This window comes from Phoxinus phoxinus, assembly GCF_949152265.1.
Source record: "Phoxinus phoxinus genome assembly, chromosome: 24".
Lineage (NCBI taxonomy): Eukaryota > Metazoa > Chordata > Actinopteri > Cypriniformes > Leuciscidae > Phoxinus > Phoxinus phoxinus.
In genome coordinates, this window is record NC_136899.1 from 18,024,163 (window position 1) to 18,050,071 (window position 25,909).

Genomic DNA, 25,909 nt, shown 5'->3' on the forward strand with positions numbered 1-25,909 from the left:
TGGAGTCATAAAAGAGAAGGTCAAATGTGTCATTAAGGGTAATGGATTTGAACTGGTCGATAAGATGGACAGGTGGAAACGTGGAACTTGGGAAAGATCTGACTTCTGCAGACTGTTCTCCAATAGAGGGCGCCAGAGAACATCAGATGAATTAGAGGGCGAACATTTAGGCCACTTGACAATATCCTCCAGTCTAGAAAATGTCTCTCATATTTCACGGTGGGCACAAAAAGATAAAGTGGTTTGATTATAATGAAATATAGAGTATTTTTTCAATATTGATATAAATAAACAACTAACCGATGTCTTGGATGTAAACGAAAAGCTACTTGGAGCAGTTTTTTTTTTTTTTTTTTTTTGACGGAGCCGCATTTTTGGAGCTTATTTGAAAGACATTTAGTTCTTTAGAAAAAAGTTGAGTTTTAAATTGTATATATTTTAGTATCAACAAACTCTACCTTTTTTTTTTACTACACTGTTTTCCATAGGCTACCGTATTATAGCCTATTTCTATTCTAACCTGTTGTCGCCAGGTCTTACTGAATCTAGTTTAAATTTCGTCATCATAAAGTGTATCATAAAATTATTATTTTAAAAAAGGTGTAGGCCTATCTTTTAAACAGGTCAGAATGACACCTCTGACCACACACTTCATTACCAGACTGTATGGCTACATGCATTTGTGGACAATATGTATTTGTGCTTAAAGGTGTATGAAATTACTTGACCGCGTCCACTTTTTTCCTCTTTTTCCTTCACTCTTTCACTTTATTTGAGTAATTAGCTCAGTAATAATACTTATACTAATATATGTGTTTCTGGTGTTAAAATAAAGCATAATAAAGTCCTGTCTGAAGCGACAGGGGGTGCCATCATTTAGGCTACAGCACTCAGGCTCATTTCTCATTAGTCACTCTCCGAGATGCGCGAGTTCTTTTTTTAAATACTTTGGTTCATTCACTCACACACACACACATACACACAAGACACTTACAACCGAGGTGCTCTGTGTTTGAAAAACATAAAAAAATACAACCTAAAATTCGTCCCTCCCTGAATGTCATATTTGTGATATGGGCTATTTGTTTTAGCTGACATTTCGCGCAGTAATTTTTTTATGCTCAAATTAAAGATATATAATGCATTTTTAATTTATTATAGTGAAACTATATTAAATTAAATTTAAAGGATAAAACACAGTATTCATTTTAGGTGTAACGAATGGCGCATATAACTGCTAATGTAGCATACAATCTGAAAACACACTGGTAGGCCTATGCATGCTGCCTGAGCAAGATGCAGTTTTAAAACGTTTCACTTAAAACAGCAGGTGAAAATGTCACACTCTTCATTGGAATCTCAACATTGCTTTTACCTTTTCCAGGTGTCGTTGCCTTACACGTGCCCGTACCAGAGCGCATGCGCCGTGAGGTGGTCCTCTGTTTTTATTGCCAGGTGAGTAGATTTTGTTCAGGTAAAGTGGAATTTTGCTTAAGGACACAAGACCCAATGAGATAACACGGTGTGATGTACCAAATTCAGCGAGAAGACACAAGAATGTCACTAATGGGCAAAATGGGAGACTGGCAGGTAAGATATCTTCCTTTTAAGGCTATGAGGGTGATGCAGTGCTCGCTTTTACTTTTCCATATAAGTTAGAATGAAGTCTTCGCCACGGTAGCTTTTTCAACAAGTTCTCCAGACAGTAGCCTATGCCTATTGGTCATTAACCATTGTAAATAAAATGCTACACACAAAAGCTTATGCTATATAGATAGAACACGCAGAGAGGTTTGCATTTGAGACGGCGAGAGTGAAGGCAATGGCGAAACAACGGTGGAATAGTCTTATGATCAGAGTTTCTAAAATGAGGAACTCCTTAGGTAACTTGTCAGATAGGCCAAATTGGTTGCTATGTTATTTTATTTTATTTTGCCTGGTGTAAATGTTTTAATTGTATTAGGCTAACTGATTTCATTCTGTGCAGCATTTAACGGGAAAGACTGAATGGGCTTTTTATTATTTTCTTTATAAACTTTCCCTCCACTGTTTTCCTATGTGTTCTTTTTTTGTCACACACGACCCTTAAGTCGATGTGGTCCATTATGAAAAAAAAAAAAAAAAAAGTAGGCTAAAAAAATACACAAACAAGAGTAAAAATCAAAAAATAATTGTGGTATTTAATTTGTGAATAGCGCCATACATAACTGACAGACTAGGTTTATTTAGACACCAGTAGCTATTGTGAATGGACAATTTTCTCACAGTGAAGATTGCCAAATAGTGTTAAAGAATGAAGACTAGTTTTGCTTTTCTTTTGTGCGATTGGTTTCAGTGATGTGGACCCCTAATCAATAAGCAGCGAACAACAAAGCAGCGCACCCATCCATTTCTATTGCGCGTTTCTCTGCCTCTCTTAATCGTCATTGTGTCTTAGTTTCTTTCGGCCTCTCATTAATGACAACTGGACTCACCCCACCAAAAATGGTAATGGAGATAAGGGAGAGACAACGCCTTAGAGTCGTCGACCTGTCTCCTGACCTCATTCACATTTAACAAGCCATGTTGTTGTGTTAATTATTTACATTTATCAAATTGCGCCGTAACACGTTCTAAATAGGTGTATACCTACTGAAGAATCGACCTTTTCTTTGCATAACAGTGTTGAGAGTATTTTACAGGCCCGGGCTCACTATAGGACTAAAACAACAGTTTACAATTGTCAGACTGGAAGCAGTGTATGCCCACTGAAGCACGTGCATGCTGCAGTAGTTTAGCATTGTTTAATATATATTTTACAGGCTGCTCCTGGGTTGTAGATTCAAACGCTTAAAACTTTTTTGAAAAATGCGAGTATATGCAAAGAATCTGGTCTATGATACAAAGATAGATTTTTTTTTTCTTGGTTCAGGTTATTCTTGGCCTATTAATTCAACTGTGAATAAATTCAATTGGATGATTAATACAAATGAAAAGGTGAAATCCTCCTTCACCAGTGATATCAACCCTTGCATTTACTGCTCCCTTTTGAAATACACATGAAACTCGGTAAAGGTATTCTTACTGGAATTCTCGTTGCAGGTTCTACCTGTGTATATTCATTGGCTTTGGTCTCTTGATATGCTAATGAGGGTTATTACAGTAGCGCTCGAGTCTCTCTCTTTCACCATTAGAGGGAGATCTGAGCGCGCAGCTCGAGCCTTGTGTCAAACTCAAGCGAAGACGCAATTCACTCTATCCACAACCAATGAAAATGCTTTGGAAATTAACTGATAATATTAAATATGAAGACTGTGAGGTAAGCGGCTTATCCAGGATTTTAATACAAAATGTTGCATGATATTTACCAAAATTCTGAACGGTTTAACTTTTCACTCAGTCAGTTTTTTTTTTTTTTTTAAACTGGCTTGCTGTGTGTACCATTTTATTTAACACTTAAAAAAATACTGCAATGGGCTACTGCATGATCCAGAACACATGTAATTGTTTCTCAACATTGTAATAAAACAACAGCAACAATAGGCTAATAATAATAATAATAATAATAATACACATATAACCCATTCATTGCCAGTAGAAATTCTATAGAACAAAAATGGATCATTAAAATGGATCATTCGCAATATCGAAATGTGTGTAGGCTATACGAAGAAGAAGAAAAAAAGACTTACAAACAAACGTACTAAACATAGTTGTGGTTAAAAAAATAAATAAAACATTTTGCAGTGGTTAAATTCGTTTTTAAAATTAATGTAGCCTATTTGTCAATTTATTTATTTTTTCTTTCAGTTTATTTTATGTTTCCCCCTCTTTATTTACCACGGTGTGTTTGTGGTGAATGCAGTAATATATGGGAGTAGTTTTTGGAGTGGCGAAGCCAGTAAAACGTGTTTTCGCTCCTTTCTGGAGAATCACACACGCCATGATCAGGAAAGAACCTCTGCACTCCGCGCGTCCTTAGTTTCTTTCAGCGCGTAGAATCGAGTTGATTGTAGCCTATAATAATTACATTCGGTTTCATAATAATCGCGCATGATATGAAAATGTGTGTGAGTAGACACGCGTAAAGTTTGTTGAATATTTGCTCTCGCGGTGAGTTAAGCTGCATCGGCGTGTGTTGATGTGTCTCGGCCGTGGTTAAAATCCTGGTGAGGGATTCTACTGGGCCATGGAGAACGAGCATATGAGGACTAATGTGAAAAACAATGAGGTAGACGAGCATCCAGTGAACAGTAAAAATGTGCCAGGCCAGATGCACTCTGCGTTCGCTGGATTTTCACCAGAATCAGAGGTGCACATTGTTTCCTTCCTTGTGTTCTTCCCCCTCGTTCTGTCTTTCTTTCACTTTTGCTTGCCCTCGAACCTTTTAAAATGTTCCCCCCTCTCTCTGATTCGTCAGACGCTGGAGAATGTCCCTCTTTTTGTCTCTCTCTCCCTCTCTCTCCCACTCACTCTCTCTCTCCTCATCTCTGATTAGATATACTGATTCCTCATTCAATGGACGTCATTTAGTGCAGTCTGCCTTGAGTTGCTTCCTCGCTTCACGCTCGATTTCCGACCATTCTTCTCTTATTAAGTATTCGTGTAATATTAATAGTCATGAATATCTACTATTAGGAGTGCAGGGGAAGAGGCAGATCTGTGCTAACATGAGCTCAAGCGAGGGAACAGCTCACTGACAGAGCCGGGAGACGCCAAAGGGATCTAAGAAACTTTAGAGAAAAAGCATTGCATCTAAAGAGCAGATGAAGAACATTGGGAATTTACCCAGATTGTGATGGATTATTGCTTTATTTGAACGCCGGCCACCGCCACCTCGCTCTACAATTGTTATTGGCTTGATTTAATTTGCACGTTCATTTTCGTTTTGTCCTTCTGAAATTCTTGCCTTTTGAAGTCCCCGAGAATCTTCGCAGATGTTAGTGCACAGTTTTTCCGCGATGGTGAGTGACTGTCGGGAGTAAAGATCTGAAGACTGCGCTCAACATTTACTCTCCGATTTTTTTTTTTTTTTTTTTTTAATCCTATCGTTTTGTCTGTTCCATCATGCAAGCTGTTCTTGGTAGCATCAAATGCTATTACAAAGACTTTATACTTGATGTGAGCTCTGGTTATTTTTCTTTGCATCTCAGTCGGATTTTTAATTGCTAAATGAATAACAAATTATTGTTGTAAATTTTAATGTAGAATAACATGTATTATGATAGTCGTGGGGCTTTAATTATAATTATAACTATAACGTAGTGTTGTTGTATTTGTTATTGTTGTTCTTGACCGAATCAAAAGCTTGATCGGTTTTCTGTTGAAATAACAAATTAGCCTACTTCCTATATGCGATTACAAATCACTTCTTTTCTCCTTAAAAATAAATAAAAATAGAAAGAAAAAAAAACCCATATAAAACAGCACTAAAATAGCACTGTATCGTTCTCTCTCTCCTAAGGATCGCCATGACGGGACCAGCAATGGCACAGCCCGGTTACCCCAGCTGGGAAGCGTGGGCCAGTCTCCGTACAGCAGCGCTCCTCCGCTCTCTCACACGCCCAACTCAGACTTCCAGCCGCCATACTTTCCGCCACCCTACCAGCCCATCTACCCGCAGTCTCAGGACCCTTACTCTCATGTTAACGACCCGTACTCCATCAACTCTCTGCACGCCCAGCCGCAGCCACAGCACCCGGGCTGGCCCGGCCAGCGGCAGAGTCAGGAGAGCAGCCTGCTCCACCAGCACCGCGGGTTACCGCATCAGCTGTGCCGGGAGTACCGCAGAGAAGTGCTACTTCCCTCGGGTCACGGCCTTGATACTGGACTCACGGATTCAATCCCTATCCATGGAATACCTCACTCTTTAGAAGATGTTCAGGTGAGGAGAAAAGCTGAAATCTTATAATATAACATGCATTATACAGATTTGCTGCTGCTTGGTGCTATTAGAATAATCTCGGGCAGTCAAATACTGGGTAACATATTTAAGTTGTTATTATTAAAGTAGCTGTTTTATTGAAAAAATTATAGTAATGTATAACACAACGGTTTTTGTCACAGTAACTTGTTAAAAAATGTGGGAGTTTTTTAAATGGTGTTTGAATGTAATCCTTTTTATTAAAAGTGAGGCTGTATTTGCAGTTAATGGTGATTTACGTTCGATATTTTTTTGCCTTAAAAGCTTATGATGAGCATACCATGTTTTGTGAGGAAACATAATAGAAAATAAATGACATTTTTATGTAAGATTAGCCTATATTTGTTGAACGACACCGCGAATAATTAAAAAATAATATAAAGACAATCCCATTTTTCATTAATTATTTACTGGATTTCTTCTCTTCACTGTTTTTCACCCAAGCAACACAAAGTGAGTGGTGTGCTGAGCTTTTTGATTAATATTGTCTGTCATTTTTGGACGTGATTCTTGGCTGCCCCCCTTTTCATAAGTAATTTGATTGCAGTGTGCCTGCTGAAGAGATCTCACGAATCGAGGCTATAAAATCCTCTCTTCCACCGCAACTGCATGTTTTCTTGCTAATTTTTTGGTAGATAAAATTTAAGTAAATATGTTTGCTATTATTGTATTTTATGATAGGCTATAACACAGCATCGTTTAAACTTTTATTATTTTAGACCGTACAGACTTATAGGTGAAATATCTATAGGCCTACTGTCTTTAAAGATGCAGTTTATAGTGTGCGTATAATCATGAAATTACTATGTAAAGCGTTTGTGCATTTTTTCTCTTTGGGCTGCATTTAATTTTGTTTGCAAAAAAAAAGTACGATGTTTTCAAACTTTCGATCATTATTAATATGCTTTTTGATCTTTGCAGCATGTTGATGATCAAGGAATTCACATCCCAGACCAAACTGTAATCAAGAAAGGTAAGCAATTTCCTCTCTAATACCGTACGTGGTTCAACTAGCAGCTCTCCGCTCGTAAAGACTACCCGTGCTTGCTGAGAGACGGATCGGGTTAATTTGTAGGCCCTGAGATAGCCTGGCGATAAGGCACAAACCATTTTAACAAAGTGTTCCATAGCGGACACTATTGTCTCTGTTATTACGATGGTGCTTGGCTTAGCTTAGTCACATTTAAAACGGTAACCTTTAATGAAATTTGCTAAATGTGTCATTCAAAGATGAAGCGAGAAACGCGTGTAGAAGCCCTTCGTTTATGAAACGCTTTTGTTAAAACAGATTTAACAAAGGCCGGCTGTATAATTTTCAGTTTAGTCATTTTTGCAATTAGCCTACGTCCCTCTTTGTTTCGTTTGGATCATCGCAGTTTGGTCAATGTGAGCTGCAGGAGAATGAGTGTTGGATCGAGTTGTTTTCGTTGCAGTGATATGATTTTCTTCGCTTTAACAATGGGAAATCTTTGACATGTTAAATTTGATGCACCATGCATAAATCCACAAAAATACTCATCGCACATACACGTAATAATTGCGATCTCACGAGTTCGTTTAACTCCTCTTGTCTCTATTAGTCTCCCCTGAGCTATTAATGTCACTACTGATCTATCCAAAAGTGCCTGTGCTTTTGTTTCCGGCTAGCACATAAAGTAACAACGGGCGCTGAAGCAGGATTTAGGCCGGAACACTTATTTGTAAGCGCTCGTGTGTGAGTCTGAGCAGCCTTTGGATTTGTGGGTATCAGTCCATGGCGCTGTGTGGCGTGGTTAGGGACTGTTTAACGCTTAAAACTAATTTGGAATTAAGAGAAATAGGCTAATACCCATTTGTGTTGTCGGAAGTATTGTATCGGTATTTGATTATTATTATTATATTATTATTATTATTATTTAAATAGCCTAATCGTAATAAAATAGATTATAGTTAACAATAGATTTCAGCTTATCAACATTTGCGTGCACATTCGTTTTTTTTATTTTTTATCAGTTTGTTTAGAGATGTCCAAACAGTGTAAATATTGAAGCAATGCCATGCATGTTGAACTGTCGTTTTCACCGAGCTTGGTGTGGAGTCGCATTGTGATATAATATGAAATATTTTGATGGCTGGGCCACTTTATTACTTGGGGCATATTCCAGCAGTTACATTCATGAGCTGAATGAAAAGCTATTGCTGTGGTATCTATTTTCCTTCCTCTCTGATAAGACCATACTGCCTTTGATTCCACATAGGCGTGCGAGAGGATGTGCATATCAACGCATATGTCTAATCTTACTCAAAGTCTGCCTGCTGCAGTAATTCATCTTTTTTTCATTTGGTTGGTGCTGTAGTCTCGAATGGGGGGTCTAATCATATTCTTTTTTTTTCTTTCTTTCTTTTCTTTTTTTTGTCAAGGTCCTGTTTCCATATCCAAGAACAACAGCAATGTCTCTGCCATACCGATAAATAAGGACGGGCTTTTTGGAGGTGTGGTAAACCCAAACGAAGTGTTCTGTTCGGTTCCGGGTCGTCTGTCTCTTCTCAGCTCAACGTCAAAGTACAAAGTCACAGTAGCGGAGGTGCAGAGACGCCTTTCTCCGCCTGAGTGCCTGAACGCTTCCCTGCTCGGCGGGGTCTTGAGGAGGTGAGCTGGACGTCCATTGCATATACCAGTAATTATATATTATCAAGCGCTTTCCGTCACCAAACTCCAAACATGGTAGCCTTTTGAAGTCAAACCCTATAGGCAAAATATTGTGGCCTACCCAATTGCAATGAGCTCATGCAGTCATGTCTTTAATGCAAGACAATTTAATGGACACTTCCTTAGTGTGGCAATTAAATCTCACGTGATTACAGTGGGCTAATAACATATGACAGACTTAATTTGAAAAGATTTTTAATTTTGAAACATTCAATCGCAGGGCCCCTAAAACAAAGTGTTTAAAAGTATAGGTATTGCTTTTAGCATAAAAAGTTACTTGAACAGCTGTTATTAGGGCTCTTGGCGACACATGATTGCTTAGGCTATTATTATAATAATTATTTAAGTTCATGCGCGCTCCAGTCTTAAATAGCATAGAACTATTATAAATTATAATTTAAATGATACGTAAATATAGCTGTGTATATAATGCTGTAAAATATGTAACATGGGCCTATATCAGTAAGAGAAATAACTACACATAATATAGCCTATATATATTTATTTATTTTTTTGTCATTTATTTCAAAGGGCCAAATCTAAAAATGGCGGAAGATCTTTAAGAGAAAAACTAGATAAAATCGGATTAAATCTACCAGCAGGGAGACGCAAAGCTGCCAACGTTACCCTCCTGACGTCACTGGTGGAAGGTAAGTTTCCTGATAAATATATATTTTTAATAAAGCAGGTGGTTAATGCAGCTTTCATTCCAAATCAGCATTTTCATTCATCCGTGAAATAGAGAGAGAGTTTGTCTAGCAAGCAACAATGATGAAGGATATAAGAAAAGAAAACGGAATCAGGATAGGCTATTATTCGGAAATACCTTTTTTTGTGGGATTACAGGAATCTCCCTCTCTCCCTTTCAACAGGACCACTTGTCTTTAAGTTTGAGCATGGTGTGGATTCGGGTGTCTTTCGGGCCTACTTTGTGCCATGTTAGCAGTGTTGTTTTATGACGTTTTGTTTTGTGCAGTTGCTGTATATAAGGCACTACATCCGAAAATTATTATTATTTATTATTATTATTATTATGTGTGGATTTATCCTTGTCGGCTTGATGCAGTTGACCTGTAGGTTGAAAGCCTATTATAAAATATAAATGAGTTAATTATGTTGCACTGCGAAGATGCCATTGCTGTTGAATAAATCCATTTTGCTTGCAAAGTTGGAGGTGATTATTCCGTGCAGTGATATTTGGTATGCCATGGGTTTTAAAGGTGAAAGCTGGAGACGGTTCATTGGTTCCTGTTAATCATTGCCGCTGAAGACTGAATGTAATATTCATCGTGCTTCATTGAAATTTAGTCTTGTATGGTAATGAGCCTGAAGAAATGTATGATTCCTGCGAGATAAGGGTGAGGGGTGGGGGTGGTGGACACGCAAGCAGACGCTGATTTAGTCGGAGGACATTGGCTTTCTGAAGTGCTGTTATTGTTTATGATCTGCTCCATTTTATGGAAAGCAGTTTAGTAGAGTTGAGCTTTGATGCTAATTGGCGCATGCGTTCTTCCGGATATAGGCTTATGACAGGAAGGCTCGCAGTAAAATTCCAACTGTTTCAGGAAATTAAACCAAAGACTTGAGAGAAAAAAAAATCAAACAAACACACAGACCTAGTCGGAGTAACCTATTTTACATTGCTAAAGTATAAGAAGGAGGTTTACTTTTAGCATTTTGAAATTTATTTCGTAAAGGCTATAAAACATCCTTCTAATAGGCTCCTGACAAAAAGCTCACGAATCAATGACATAGTATCTTTTGTATGTTATACATAGTATGTTAATCTCAGAAGGAATGTGCATGCAGACGCATGTATTTGACAAAATTCTAATTTCTAGATAATGGAAAATAATGGTGCATTAATGCTGTCAGAATTGATAGAGAGCGATGTCCTGCTCATTGGCCGAGAACGTTAATTAGATGACAATTATGAAAGATGTTCATTACTCTACATTTTACTGCAGTAACATAAATACTGACTCTCGTTTTCTTCTAGGTGAAGCTGTGCATCTGGCCAGAGATTTCGGTTATGTATGTGAGACTGAGTTTCCAGCCAAGGCGGTAGCTGAATACGTGAACCGACAACATTCAGACCCAAATGAACAAGTCCAAAGAAAAAACATGTTATTGGCATCGAAGTAAGTGCTTTTCTCACTAGTCAGATGTCAAAGCGCAGTTATCTTTAGGACTGCGTCTCTTCGCGTTAATTGTCGTGATGCATTTGTTGGAGTTTCTTTCTTGGTGGGTAGCCCAGAGCTGCTAATATCTGTGTAGGCTAGATATTAATAAATAGGACTGGATTCAATGTCTTCTTTTTGAGGCCGAGTGATTTCGTAAAATACACAAATTTGTGGACTATATATTCTCAACCTGTAGGCTACATCCTTACATTGTTTTATAGATTTTCTACAAATGGAAAAATACATAAAAAGTCAAACTATATATATATAAAAAGAATACATACAAAAGACGATGCATTAAAAAATATCAGCAAAGGCGACGCTCTTCTTTAGATGGCATGGAGCCTAATAATCCAATGCTCACGTCTCCGGTTGAGAATATGCGTATGCGACACTCTTTTCAAACTGAACTTGAGTTGTCCATCGCTCTGACTCCACACTGCCCAACGAGCTGCTGTCAGAAGGAATACGTATGCCATTGATTAAGGGACACATAAGGAGCACATAGTCTTACTAATACATTTCTGACTTCATACCTTCAGCTGTAATTAGCTTCATCCTGACACGCATCCTACATTGTGTCTCCTTCTAGACAAATCTGCAAAGAGTTCACGGACCTGCTCTCCCAAGACCGCTCGCCCTTGGGGAATTCACGTCCACAGCCCATTCTCGAGCCCGGGATTCAGAGCTGTTTGACCCACTTCAGTCTTATTTCTCACGGATTCGGGACTCCGGCCATGTGCGCGGCCCTCACGGCGCTGCAGAACTATCTGACGGAGGCCATTAAAGCCATGGACAAAATGTACCTGAACAACAACCCCAACAGCCACAATGAGACGGGGTCAAAAGGGGGTGACAAAGACGAGAAGCATAGAAAGTGATGTCCAACCACCGCATCCCAATTGATATATGACAAAATGCATAACAAACACACTAGTGATCAAGATGAAACATTGAACGCACCATCTCCCGATCTTGACATTTTGAAATATTTTTGATTTTTTAAATAGTAGCTTAAAAAAAAAACAGTTCACTTTGGGATTCGCGGACAAGGCTTTTCTCTCAATCAAAATAAAGCAGTGTGCCAATGAGAGGAGTACAGATCTGCAACAGCAGGACTTTTCATAAAACTCACTTTGAATGAGTTCAACGGACTGAAATTCAGCGATTTCCCTCAGTATCCCCATTTACGATTGTAGCCATGTGACAACAAGAAGCTGAAAGAGGAAGATTTTCTATCAGTATTGTGAATAATAAACTTGAAAAAAAAAAAATCTACAGCTCCATGCCATGACTCCAAGAACTGACTTTTCAATCGACCAAGCGACCAACTTGAACTTTGAATTTAACACGATTCACGGTTATATGAGGGAATCTGTGTTCAAGTATGTATATATTTATTTATGTGTAATTTAATGGGAATTGTAAATATGGTACGTCTGTTCAAACTTCTTTTTTATTTATCTGGTGCCTCCTGTTTTAGTGGGTTTAAATATTCGCTTAGTTCTTCATGTGGTTTTATGGTTCTTAGAAAACAGAAGTTTGGGGTATTCTTCTCTGGGATATTTCAATTCAGCCCTCTTGTAGCATGTTGAGGCGACATTGAAGCAAGTGAACAAATCGAAAAGAAATAAACATCAATTTCTCTATATTATCCTTATGCCATTCAGTTTTAGATCGAAAAAGGTTATTGCAGAGACCCCGATGCTAGTTTTGTGTTTCTATCTTCTTGTTTTTATACGAGCTTTTTATGTGTTGTGCCAATCACCTCTTGTTCTTCCCTCAAAGCACCACAAGAGCAATAAATGGATATTGTCTTATGAATTCTTTTTTTTTTCTTTCGAATAAATTCAACATTTGGGACCATCTGATATCTTGTGTGTCCACTGTCTAAATTGGAGGCGGTTTTATCTGTATTGTATAAACCTGTGCTGGCAATAGCTCCCATGCCTGTCAATGTATTATAGTTCTTTGTTGCCCAGAAAAAAAATAAATATTTGATACGCTTCATGTCGATTTTTATTCATTACTTTTTATTCACTGCTTGCTGCGATGTATCTCTCTCTCTCTCTCTCTCTCTCTCTCTCTCTCTCTCTCTCTCTCTCTCTCTCTCTCTCTCTCTCTCTCTCTCTCTCTCTCTCTCTCTCTCTCTCTCTCTCTCTCTCTCTCTCTCTCTCTCTCTCTCTCTCTCCTATTCAGCACAGTTACTGTAATTGAGTTTAACTCTCCCTTGACGATTGCTCCATGCAATAAGCAGTTGAACCCATTGTTTCCCTCAAGTATAATAATAAAAAAAACTTACTTTCAACTCTTAGTTCAGAGTACAGGATCATTCAAATATGGCAGGGAGCTTTTTTGCCAAGCCAAATGACTCAAAAAAACAATGAATTCTCTTTCGTGTTTGAAGTGAATGTGTGTAGATTTAGCCCTCGAGCTAGAGCGCTCTTTAAATCAGTCAGATGAAGAATCCTGCTGAAGGTTAGTGCAGTCGCCATTTCCATGACTTTATTTGTAGACGCAGTGCACCTTATTTTTCCTAATACACTGTCAGCTATGCTATGATCAATTTTTATGTTTTTATAATGCAAATCCATGGTTTGCTGATATCAGTTTACAGATCGTTTGAACAAAATTCTATAGGCATGGCACTTCGGCGTTAAAACGAAAAGCAGCATCCATGTCATAATTCTAGTCGTCCAATTTCGTTGAGTCATTGGGTAGGCTACATTTGCACAGTGTCCTGCTAGAACACGCATGGTTATTTTGTGCATTGCATAACTCAGATTCAAATAGAGTTTGATTGTTTATTGATAGCACCCGGAAATCAATCTCCATTAGGGCTTTCTGGATTTGCTGTATGCGTTCTGGTCATGTACAGAAGACGCCTGTCATGGCACTAAAGAAAGAACTGCATGCACAATATTTTTACCATAGTTTATATTTGTATAATAAAAAATAAAACATAAATGTTTTTTTTCTGTGCTCAGGCAGTCTGTTCGACTAAGATGCAGTTGTTTTCAAATAACATGAACGAAGCCTAACTGTACATGTCCTTGGCATAATTGCAATGCACAGTGCAGCAGCAGGTGAAGCGAGGCATTGTCTGTCAAGACTGTTTTTGTTGGCTGCTTCTCAGATTGTGTGTGGGATTCTAACCTCGGGCACAATAGCTCTCCCAGAAAGGATACCCGGCTGCTCCTCCTGTTCAGGCGCAGAAAAAAAGCACATGAATAGTCATTTTAAGGGAAATCACAATCATGTTAAATCGTATTCATCGGAATTAGGAATTCCTTCACGTGAATCTGTGTCATTAACGCTAATGTCATTGATTAAATATAGAGGCCCAACGATTTTTTTTTTCAAAGCAAAGAAAGCATAGCACAAGCATGAGCGTTATTTCGCATTAATTTATATATTAAAAAAGCATGACACCTCGCTTGTATACATCAACACAGAGACCTATGGTGAGCTTTGTACTTTACAATTTTTTTCCACCCATTTCTTTTTAGTTGAACTAGTTGAACACAATAATGCCTTGCAGCAAAATGAAAATATAAAAAAACACAGAGTAGGCTAGTGAAATTGGAGTTTACTGCAATACCCAGCTGAATTTGGTTCATTCACTACATAACCTCCCGCACCAGCTATATCAATTACATATAATTTGTCTGTAGTAATTAAAATGTGTCGTTTTATGTAATTTTCCCCCAAAATAATAATTCATTTGGTGAATAATTCTGGCGATTAAAAAATAGAATAGAATGTACAGACATGTAGAAGGCCTGCACACACACACACACACACACACACACACACACACACACACACACACACACACACACACACACACACACACACACACACACACACACACACACACACACACACACACACACAGTCTGTTATGCATGTGTGTCTGTAGAGGTGCTTTTAACTCTTTACAACACTTGTTTTATTATGAACTTGTTTTAACAATCTCAGAAAAAAATAGTTGCATCTTGTTATGAAATGTGCTATTCTTAATAATAATAATATTCATTTTACAGTAAATACTTTCTAAACTTAAAACAAAAAATCAACAAATGACAATTGCGTGAATGCGTGCCTCCCTCTCTCTTCCTCATATCTTTCTCCAGAGGCAGGTTCAAATTTGCTCATAGCCTTATCTAGATGCATGCCAGTCACATATGTTGCACATTGGTAGACACAAGTATCTGCAGCACAGTTTAGACGTGAACCCATAATGTATGAGTACACACAGTGTCTCTTTAAAATCTCACTACATGCGTTAATCTTGGACTATTTGTTGTTGTTATTCATGTAGTTGTGCATTTATAACTATTTATAACTTTTTTTCTTCTTCACCATTTTCATTGATGGCCATATTCGTTGATAACATTCAACGCATCTACAGATAGTCTATTTTTTTGTTTGGCAGTAATTTCGCACGTGCTGGGGAGACAAACTCCTTGATACTGAAGAAGATTTTGGGTTCAGCACCTCTGGACTTAACAGCTCCCGTAAAGAAAGTTTGCGTAATATTGAGCGATCTATGCGCTGGTTTGGTAACCGTTGCCCCCTAGTAAAATAACGACTACGAAATAAGTTAAGATGATCATAATAGCGTGGTTTGCACAATCAGTAAACTCGCCATTATTAAAATATCACTTGATATTATGCTGCTGTTGTAAGGGAATAACGAATAAATGATTAAACAGAAGCATATCGAGCATATTGTAGTTTTTTTTATTAATACATTTTATGAATAATACACTCAATGCCCCATAATATTTCCCCCCTTCGTTAATAAAATTGAATGGAGGATGCAAAGGGAACTATAAAAGTGTCAATGCTTTTACATAAGTAACAGACGATGAAACAAATGACGGCAATGATTCAAACAAGCTTTGACTTATGCTATTATAATCTATATTGTCTCACGCAGATTGCATATCTAAACCCTGATTCTTTAGAAAGCAAAAAACGCAAGCCCCTAGACAAATAACACACGGCCGCAATCGAATGACGTGATTCTAGTTGTCAATGGAGCGCAAAATGGTTAATTGCGCTGGACTCGTAACTTCATCACCCCCTCAACTGACCCCTCCCGACTAAACAGAGTGGGCCCCCATAATGTCAAAAGAGGTCAGAAGCTTCATCAAATCACCCATTATTACTTGGGACATAAGGTAATCGATTAGATAACATTAAGTGCCTTTAAATAAACAGATTATTGTAAATAAGGGGACACCTCTATGAATGCAGAAATTTTGCGTTTAAATATAGAATAAGGTCTCTTCTACAAGACCTCTTCTACAAGCCCCCCTCATCCCTCCATCCCTCCATCCCTCTCCCTCTCAGAGTCAGCGCTTCATTGCTTGATTGTTAACATTTACACTATTGCCAAAGGGTGTAGAGTACTTACAGAACAGAAATCTAAAATATACACTCTTAAAATAGGTTCGGAAAAGAACTATACTGGGTTAAATTATATGGTTATTTTTACTTGATGTTCCAAGAATCGTCAGATACATTTTTTTGGGCCGTCTGATCTGTAAGACATTATGTTTATAATTATAACCGTATGAGTGAAGGAAATTTAAAATAAAAGCTCAAAAGGTGAAATAAAAGAAGAAGAAAAAAATCGAGATAAAAAGGCACATATGACTTGAAAAATATTTAGCCTAATGTTTAGCCTAATACATTGTAGATTAAGAACTCATCAATTCAGTGTGCTTCTGGATGTTTTTCATTAATCAAAATCTGAATCAAACCACAAGTTCTGACCTCCCCCATCCAAGGTCTTCACGCAGTATTCGCACTCCAAAATAAAGCATCCACGACTGTTATGTTTCGCCCTTCTCATACAAATAGTTGATATTCTAGTTTCTGCCTCCCTCTCTCTCCTCTCATTCTCTGAAGTCAGCCGGGGGGAGTGTCGCCGCGGGCCAAACATATGCTTCTTTCCATTGCACTAATCCAAATTCAGCGTGCAGGAATAATTGCTGGAGTGCCCATGCTTTCGCAGGGCTTTGTCCCGCTCTGGCTCCCGTCAGCCAGGCACACGCCATTTCAATCAACTGCTTTTGAGGGCTGTCTCTTTTTATCAAACCTCAGAACCTCGCCAATGATGTGAACATTTAACAAACCGCTTCACGCTTCACCAAGAACATGTACATTGCTTATGAAGGGACCTGAAGTCTGATTATTGTATCTTATTATTCATATAGGCTACTTGTTTGTATTTCCTTGTTGGTTAGAGTTTTATTCATTGCGTTGCTCATCCGGATAGGCTATATTCTGTCAAAGTGATGCCTCTCGGGGTCAATTTCATCGACGTGTCAAATGATCAAATAACTGTGAAATTATCAAAAGCCAAATCTTGTGACAAATGCCGACACTATCAGACCGCTGCGTTTAGTAGCTTTTCTTGCTACTTTATTTGGCACTTTAATGACATTACAGGCAAATATATATTATTTACTCGAATTAAATATTTAATTTAGATATAGGCAACATATTTAGCAGAACGAAATGTTAGGCTACATTGAACAAACGAGGACAATACATTAATAAATTATTCAATTAAAATTCAAAAATTATAAACGATTTGAATAATATAAAATAGCATAAAATTGGCAGTTGGCACCAAATTAGGCAATGCGCCTATTCTGTCGTGAATTTTCATGAATGAGAAGGCCTAAATACTCTCATGTCAATGCAATATTGTTCTTCAGAAATCGAATGTTGACCGTCAAAATAATGACACGTTTAAAACTACTATCAAAAGTTCCAAGGGGTAGCCTATATGAAGGTCAGGGGTTATGCAGTGGGCATGCAGTGGGGGTGCCATAGTATACAAATAAATAGAGTATAACAATAGGAAAAATACGAGTGAATTATACAATAAATGTACAATAAATGTAATAAATGTAATAAATGTAAAAATAAATAAATAAGCCTAATAATAGCCTAATGATTGACTCGTGGGTTAAACAGTAAAAAATTTACACACTTCCTTGTCGATTCTAATTCTAAAATTAAACACTCGATTACCCACAATAATAACTAATAATAATAATAATAATGACCAAACTCATTTTAGGTCTTTAATTGTGCATTTAAATGTAGGCTACTTACTGTGTAGCCTACAAGCTATTACACTGTAGGCTACTTTGAGTTATCTGCATTACATATAGGCCTACTTTGTAACTAATAACTGATACTAAGCATGCTAAATAATACGAATAGGCTATATATCTCTAATGTTTACTGTCTATAATGATTTCTTGGTTAATTTGTTCATGACATTTTGTCTGTTTTCCCGACTTTTTGTAGCCTACGCTGTTTTTTATTTTATTTTTTATTTTTTTATGCTCTGTCTTAACCTTTTTCTGTGAATCAACGATGAAAAAGTAAGTACAACGGTCCATTTGCTTGGGAATCGCATGTTTTCACGGATAGGTGACAGAGAAGACAGAGATAGAGAGAGACTGAATTAATAGACGTGATAATTTCACACTAAAGAAGAACACTATTTCATGTGGCTCTATCTGTTCCATCAGAGCGCAGCTGTGCTGTTATGATGAAGTTTGATGATGATGGTCTGAATCTTCCTTCAGGCGACTCATAGCTGCAGGCAGCACCAGTGCCCGACCCTGATAAACGACTTAAACACACACGGGCTCGCCAGATCACTTGTGTTGCTCTCTTCATCCCCCCCCACCCCACAATACACAGAACACTCAGTTTGGCTTATTGCACCTCTACCGGATATATTTATTTATCAAACATCACAGGGTAGCCTACTGCACAAATGCTAATCTTAAATTAGAGTATTTGGTGAAATTGTTATAAAACATAGTTGAAATGTATAGCCTATAGGCCTATATATATATATATATATATATATATATATATATGTAAATGTATAGGCCTATGTGTGTGTGTGTGTGTGTGTGTGTGTGTGTGCGCGCGCGCGTGTGTGTGTGTGTATACTGTTTTATTTGTTTTTTTCTTTGCGAACAATTTATTTTTGGCTAAAAGTAAAACTGAGAAGAGCAACCTTTACATTTCTCCAGACAATTTAGTAGAAAGAAACCATCAGGCACACTTGACCAAATATCCTATAAGTCAAATTCAACATTACCTTTTCGACTTCATCACCTTTTTGAATACCGTACATTATAATTGAAACCGTAACCCCCCGTGTACATGTTTTAAGAATTTGGTACGTCTATGCGCTCGCATTCTTTTCAGTTTCATATAGGCTATATTCAATCCAGACACTTAACCACGTAATGTTCAAGTTGTTTCGACCTCCTCCGAAAGTGACCGAATCCCGCTTGAGCCCGTGTAGACCTGTAGTTAGCGTCATTCCGTTTCATGGTCAGAAACGGACACTAATGCCAGGTGCAAACTGTGTCCATTGGTGGCACCATTTCGACGTTTCCCCGATGTTTTTAAAATCAAAACACATAATAGGCTATGTATTGTTTGTGATAGAAGCCCTTTGAAAATTTTATTTTAAAACATGTTTCAACATTAGGTATTGTGTAGGCTATTGTGAAGTAAATAGGATATCTGACTCATTGGTGTAATTCTGTTTGTAGAGGTCATAATCAATACGTAAACCTCAGATTATGCTGAAACAGAGTCTTTTGTCAATTTTTTTTGTGCAATGTTGCGATAGAGAAGACTTCAAATCCGCTTTACAAGATGAGACATCTGAAAAGAATCGCCAAATATAGCCTGTCAACACACTTCGTGGTGGGACTATATAGCTCGATTCTAAACATAATTGTTAAAAAAAGACTTGAAATGGTTAATTCCCAATCATTTTGAAAGCGGTTCATTCATCCTCACCGATTTGCAAGACAAACAATTCTACAAGAAAACACCAGGGTTTAAAATAAGTTAAAAATATGTCCAGAGAGTTTACAGCACCCTGACAAGACTGCACACGACCCCTTCCTCTTCCTCTTTTATCAGACATGGCAGCATTTGGAGAGAACATGGCATTTATTTTTTTCCACTTTCTTTCTTTTACATTATTATTAAACATTTCTGCTTCCAGGAATGTTGACCTATCAATGAGGGTGAAATGGTTTAATGCTCCATCATGCAGCACAACTGATCACTTCTCCTGTGGTGCTCCACAATCTAGCCAAAAAAAAAGGCCATTGCATGAGACAGATGGGAGGTCACAATCAAGGTAACAATTTTATTTTGGTTTGGTGATTCCTGAGAGTAGGGACCTACTCAGATAACTAATTATAGGAATATGGTCAAAAATACAGAACTGTGGCAATAACATTGCAAGCGATTTCAAATTCAATTTATGTGTCAGTGTGTTTCTCCTAATTTTTGCTATTTTGCCAGAACTCTTTTAGGGCATGAAAAGAGTAGCACTCAGTGAAGGTATTTCCCAACAATTCCCATTTAACCCACATCTCATCTAATGCATCATCTTAGCTGCATGAAACACTGAAATTGTTCAGCTTATAATGATAAGAATGACTATAAGAATCGCATATATCTCAGGAGAGTTCAAAAAAGTATATTCTGTTATTACTTTCAGTTACGTTAGGGCTTGATTTAGTTGGTTAGATTGTATTATCATATTGGTTTAAGTCTTGTTGATGAGCCATCATTTCATCAGAAAAATGGCAAGGGAATGCTTGGTCACTTGCAGGCCGTGATTCAACATACAGTATGTAATAGTGATTTGTCATTTTATCAGCTTCAGGCTCTTAACTGTATAGAAGCGACCATATGTAAGAATGGATGATCGTGCAAACTTAACAAAATAGCTTCAAAGACAGTTGCACTGTCACTTCCCTCACTGATGTTTATTGTCAAATGCACAATAAATATCTCATCCTTGACTGTGTTTAACACAAGTTTCATTAAAGTAGTCCATTACTTGTAGAGCCCGAGGCCCGATAGCAGCAGGAGAGAGAGAAAGAGAGAACGAAAGAAGAGTAGAGAGCTGAGAAAAGCTCATTGATAATTAAGTGTTGGTTGCTCACTGTGTGAGGTGTCGCTGTACTTTGCTTACCAATCCAACGGCTGTTGGTCTCCTCCTCCGTTTGTGCCGGCATCACGTGCCATCTAATAGGCTTCAATTAGAGCAACGGGAGCTGGGGTTAATTATGACTTAACACATTTGATTGAGTGGATCAGATCAGCAGTGATGGGGACTCAAGGGGAGAGGGACTCATTTATTAGTCTCTATTTGTGTCCTTGTTTCACAGTGTTAAAGATGGTGGCTAAATATTGTCGGTCTGGGACTCTCAAAGCTTCTTGTGTCAGATCACGCCAGGCATATTTGCGTGCCACAATTCAAACCATGCGCTTTGCATGTCTATAACTGCACGCACCTGCCCTTGTAGACTATCAACAGTGTAAAGGGATATAGGCAAGAAAATGAACACAGACCAACATAATACTGTTTGCAGTAAAATATGAGGTTTATCGAGAAAAAGGAGGTTTGACCCTGAGGTTTGCGTCTAACCATTCCATTGGAAGCCAAGAACCATGGCTGATTACGAACGATTTTGGAAAAATCTTCTGGCTGCCGAAAGATTCTGTTGCTTCCCTCGGGATATCATCACGGCTGTTCCCCTCTCCAAGTATTCTCAAAGGTTAAAGTCATCCTTCAGTAACACAAACGCAAATTCTAACTTACGGCCCAAAGACGCAAAATCAAGGAACCATCACTGAAGGGTAAATATTTACAGTGGTAGACTTGAAAGAGCGGGAGAGAAAAGAGAAAATGTAAAGATCGAAAAAGGACAGCAAAAAGAATGACAGAAAAGCAAGTGATTTATAACAGGCAAATTGATCGTGATCATTATGCCAAATAAGCGGCTTCCTCCCACTGTTGAACAGATCCACACAATAAAAGTAAGTTGGGAATGAAGCTTTTGACAGGCTGCTAATGAATCGCTGTAGGCCCATCTGCCTCAATGCAAACAGAAATGTGGTTGGATCTCGTGAACTGTTACCACTGTCACTGTAAACAATAATTGTCAAACATATTTACTCGCAATCATTTTAGCAGATGTCACACTTTTTGTTTCCGCCCGGCTTTTGTATCTCTCCTTTGCAGACGTGCCACTTGCCCTGAACACACTTTTTGCTTGAATATTGAGCAGGTATTTGCAGAGGTGCTTCAGGGCACAAGGTTGTGAGGGGGAGAGAGGCTAAGAATGGATGGAAAGCGAGAGAGGAGATTATCTGGCCCCCTCATCAGGAGAGCGGCCCACTCCCTACCCATGATGCCCCGAGGCCTAGGGGGGCAGCCCTGCCTCGCAGTCATGCACCTCTTTATCACCCTAATCTGTTAATTGTGGAAGCTCAATTGGCACATGGTGGCTTTTTATTACAGCCTACCCGCATTAACCAGACAGAGACTGTGGCGGAGTCTGTGCAGCCCCTGTGTCCTCATCCGCTCTCTTTAGTGTCAGCTTTAAATGGGCTTGGCCCAAAAGGTGAGCCTTTTTTTTGAGATCGTGCACAACTGATCCTGGTGCAGGGTGTTGCCTTTTCTCATATTTGCTCCCCTTCTGCTCAATTTCTTTTGTGTGACTTGAAACAGAAAAAAAAGAAAGAAAACAAAACAGAGCATGCTGCTGATTTTTTGAGTTTTTGTGTTAACCACATGGAGAGGGCCGTCTGTTTCAAATAGCTCTTTTACTAAGACTGTCTGACTTAATTTCTTTCAGTCTGATGCTCAGCATCTTTTTAGTCAAAAGCATTTGTTTCGATAAAAGTGCACTTTACACATTATAATTATATTTTTTTAAAATAATATGTAGGCAACATTAGGTGTTATTTCAAGAACATGATTTTTTTTTAGCCCCAGAGCAGTGTGAGGGCTGTTGGTTCGGTGTTGGTTATTCAAATCAAAGCAATATGTGAATTCACACTTTTTGTGAGAAACAATGTTTTCTCACATGGAATAATGGGAATATTTGGTAACAATTTATTTTACAGTGTCCTTGTTACATGTTAAATGACTTACCATAGTAATAACAGTAATTTAAGCATAATTACACACAACTAACCCTCAACCAAATCCTAATCCTACACTAACCCTAAGAACATGTTGTTAATTAATATTACTTAGTACTTAAATGTAATTGCACTGTAACAATGACACCTTAAAATAAAGTGTAACTGAAGATTTCAAATAAGACTGACTTTAGCAAGATTGTATACCTTTTGCATATATAGACACACGCATGCATACACACCTTTTCTAGTACTGTTTGATTGCAGTAAAAACTCCTACATCCCAATATGTGTTTTTCTACTCCAGATTTACAGTAAACTTACAGTAAATTTACAGTAATTTACTGAAATTTACAGTAATTTACTGAAATTTACAGTAATTTACTGAAATTTACAGTAATTTACTGAAATTTACAGTAATTTACTGAAATTTACAGTAATTTACTGAAATTTACAGTAATTTACTGAAATTTTCGTATGCGTTTTTTCGTATTCGTGATTCGGTGGCTCTGAATTGTCAAAGCACCATTCAAACACCATTCAAACTGCTTGTTACGGATGCAAAAAAAACAAAAATTGAACCCGTTTCGATTTTTTTTATGACGGACGAAAGTTTTGGAGGCAGTGTGCAAGCCTGATTGACATAACGTGAGGTCGAATTTATTTTTTAACGTGCGAAAATTTCGGATGCGAATTTCGGACTCAGTGTGCAATGGCCTTACCTCTATACATAATAAATATAAATAATATTTAATGTAAAGCTATTTATGACTATTGGCTTACCCCCTAAAATAAAACTTTTAAAACATTGTTGACTTTATTTATTAATATTTTGTTAAAACATTTGAGTTAAAAGGGAAAAGAAGGTTCCATCAGATTTAGCTCACTTCGGGCTGTCTTTGTAACACACTTTGCCCTAGTGTTCTTAATCAAAAACTGTTGGGTTGAACAGAAAGTCCAGGCCACCAAAAATGTGGTACAGCAACTTGGTGACAGCACAATAGAGTGAGCGATTTATGACAGGCTATTAACAGTTGCTGTTCTCCTTCACTGCAAACAGGTGTTTGACTAATCTACTGAAAACTCCATGAGAGCTTTCTCTGCACTTCAGTGGTACCGGCACATGTACACGAGCATACTCAGAATCACACACTTGCAAGCCTTTCAATTGACCCATTGCGCAGTTACAATAATAACATGGTATAAACAATTAGTTTTATTTACTGTACGTGGAAGTACAAGGTAACACAGTATGTACACATAGAAAAACAAAATGCATAGTAATACCATCATTTTATCTGTGCTTTAGTTTGGTACTTCATTGTGATTTATGTGTTTTTCTCTGTTGTGTCACATTCTGCTCTAGACAGTAGGTGGATGAGTCAAAATGCATCAGCATGAGAAATTAGATTTGGGGAAGATTTAATTTTATTCACCATTTTATTTAATGGAATTTAGCAAGAATGTTGGAGAATAACAATTTCAAATTAGGAACACTAACATAACTGCATTTTTACATGTAACAGTAGTTCTACCAGAAAGACTCTGGAGATGAATGATGTAACGAGCATTAATTTATTGACAGCCCGGTAAGCAATTCTTTATAAAGTTCTTTGGCGTAGGCCCCGTCCGTCGTGCATAATCCGAGGGTAGCGGATCTGCATTTCCTGCCTGAAGACGAAGGCGCAGCCGCCACCACCCCCCCCCCCCCCCTCCCCCCCTCCCCCCCCCAGGGAGGTATGGACAGGACCATTGGTGGGGAGGATGGAGATAATTGTCGTGTCAGCATCTGCGAACTCAAACATGTGTAAGTACCGATCTTATATACAGCGAATAAGGACATGATTGGATAGATGTGAAGGTAATAAGTGACGTAGAAAATTAAGTCTTCCTGGCAGAACTTATGCTAAAGCTTTCATTAATGCAAGCTACTTCAGAGATGTAGCATGACAAAACGCTACATCACTGATTTTATTGTCAAAAGTGCTTACATAGAAAGCTTTACTGCTGAGTAAATTGACATAATAAACAAATGCATTAAAAAGGGCAGTTTCAATCTGCTATGATATTTTTCAGGCAGGCATGTAAATTGACTGATTTGTCAATGTTTTATGTTTTCAACTTATAGGGCACTATCTCGCACCCAGCGCAAATGACTTGTACGCCGACGCATTTATCATTCCTATTTTGCACCTGACGCACAGCGGACTTTTCCCTCCACAGACGCACGTCGGTAAATTATAATGAACTTGCACCCGGGGGGGCGGTTCAGCGAAAAGAGGAGGCGTGTTCCGGCGCAAACATTCCCTGGTGCTATTTTGCAGTTTCAGAAAACAATTTCGCCACAGACCAGGAAAAGTCAGTGGCGCATTATTCAGATGCTATTTTAAGGGCACATGCTTGGCCATAATGTAGCATGTTCATAACATGCATACACTTTGATTCTCTCATCTTCACAGATGCAGCAGTTCCCAATTTTAGATTTGCGTCGGGCGCAAGAGAAACTTGCGTTTCGCGTTTAATACTTGCGTTTCAGATCGTTAAAATATGGCCCATAGGGTGTATTTTAGTTTTAGTATAAATGTAACTGTTCAAGTTTAACATTGTTCATTTATTCACACACACACACACACACACACACACACACACACACACACACACACACACACACACACACACACACACACACACACACACACACACACACACACACACACACACACACACACACACACACACACACACACACACACACACACACACACACACACACACACACACACACACACACATTATAAATGTAAAATATTGCCCCCTTAAGTAGCTTCAGTGTAGTTTGCTTCCTTCAGAACTAAATGCTAACAAGTTAGCTAATATTTTACAGGTGTGTGCAGATAACATATTTTCCAAAGCAAACACACACATCGGAAAAGACTGTTTCAGCACACAGAATGTGTTTTATACATTTGTGTTAAAAAGACTAAATGAATGTTTGTCTCATTGGGTCAAATATTTGGGTTCCCCTTGTCCAGCAGATAGCTTAGATTTGGACTCCTTGTCTAAATGCAGTTAATTTTATCATATCGTGCGGCTACTGTAGGTGTAGGCCAACTTAAA

General features: G+C 38.1%; 1 protein-coding gene across 6 annotated transcripts; it reads left to right on the forward strand.

Moving 5' to 3' along the window:
• Positions 1-1,459: 1,459 nt before the first annotated feature.
• Positions 1,460-12,783, forward strand: tfap2a (transcription factor AP-2 alpha). Of its 6 annotated transcripts, XM_079601205.1 has the most exons (8): positions 3,233-3,298; positions 4,917-4,943; positions 5,444-5,863; positions 6,824-6,875; positions 8,303-8,531; positions 9,123-9,241; positions 10,591-10,732; positions 11,367-12,783. In XM_079601205.1, exons 1-8 carry the CDS (start codon positions 3,248-3,250, stop codon positions 11,653-11,655), a joined length of 1,329 nt encoding a protein of 442 aa, XP_079457331.1. In that variant the 5' UTR covers positions 3,233-3,247; the 3' UTR covers positions 11,656-12,783. The 6 variants fall into 6 exon arrangements, with proteins under 6 accessions (XP_079457327.1, XP_079457329.1, XP_079457331.1 ...); XM_079601201.1 differs by lacking the exons at positions 3,233-3,298; positions 4,917-4,943 and adding an exon at positions 1,460-1,590; XM_079601203.1 differs by lacking the exon at positions 4,917-4,943 and having other exon boundaries at positions 3,175-3,298.
• Positions 12,784-25,909: the final 13,126 nt, after the last annotated feature.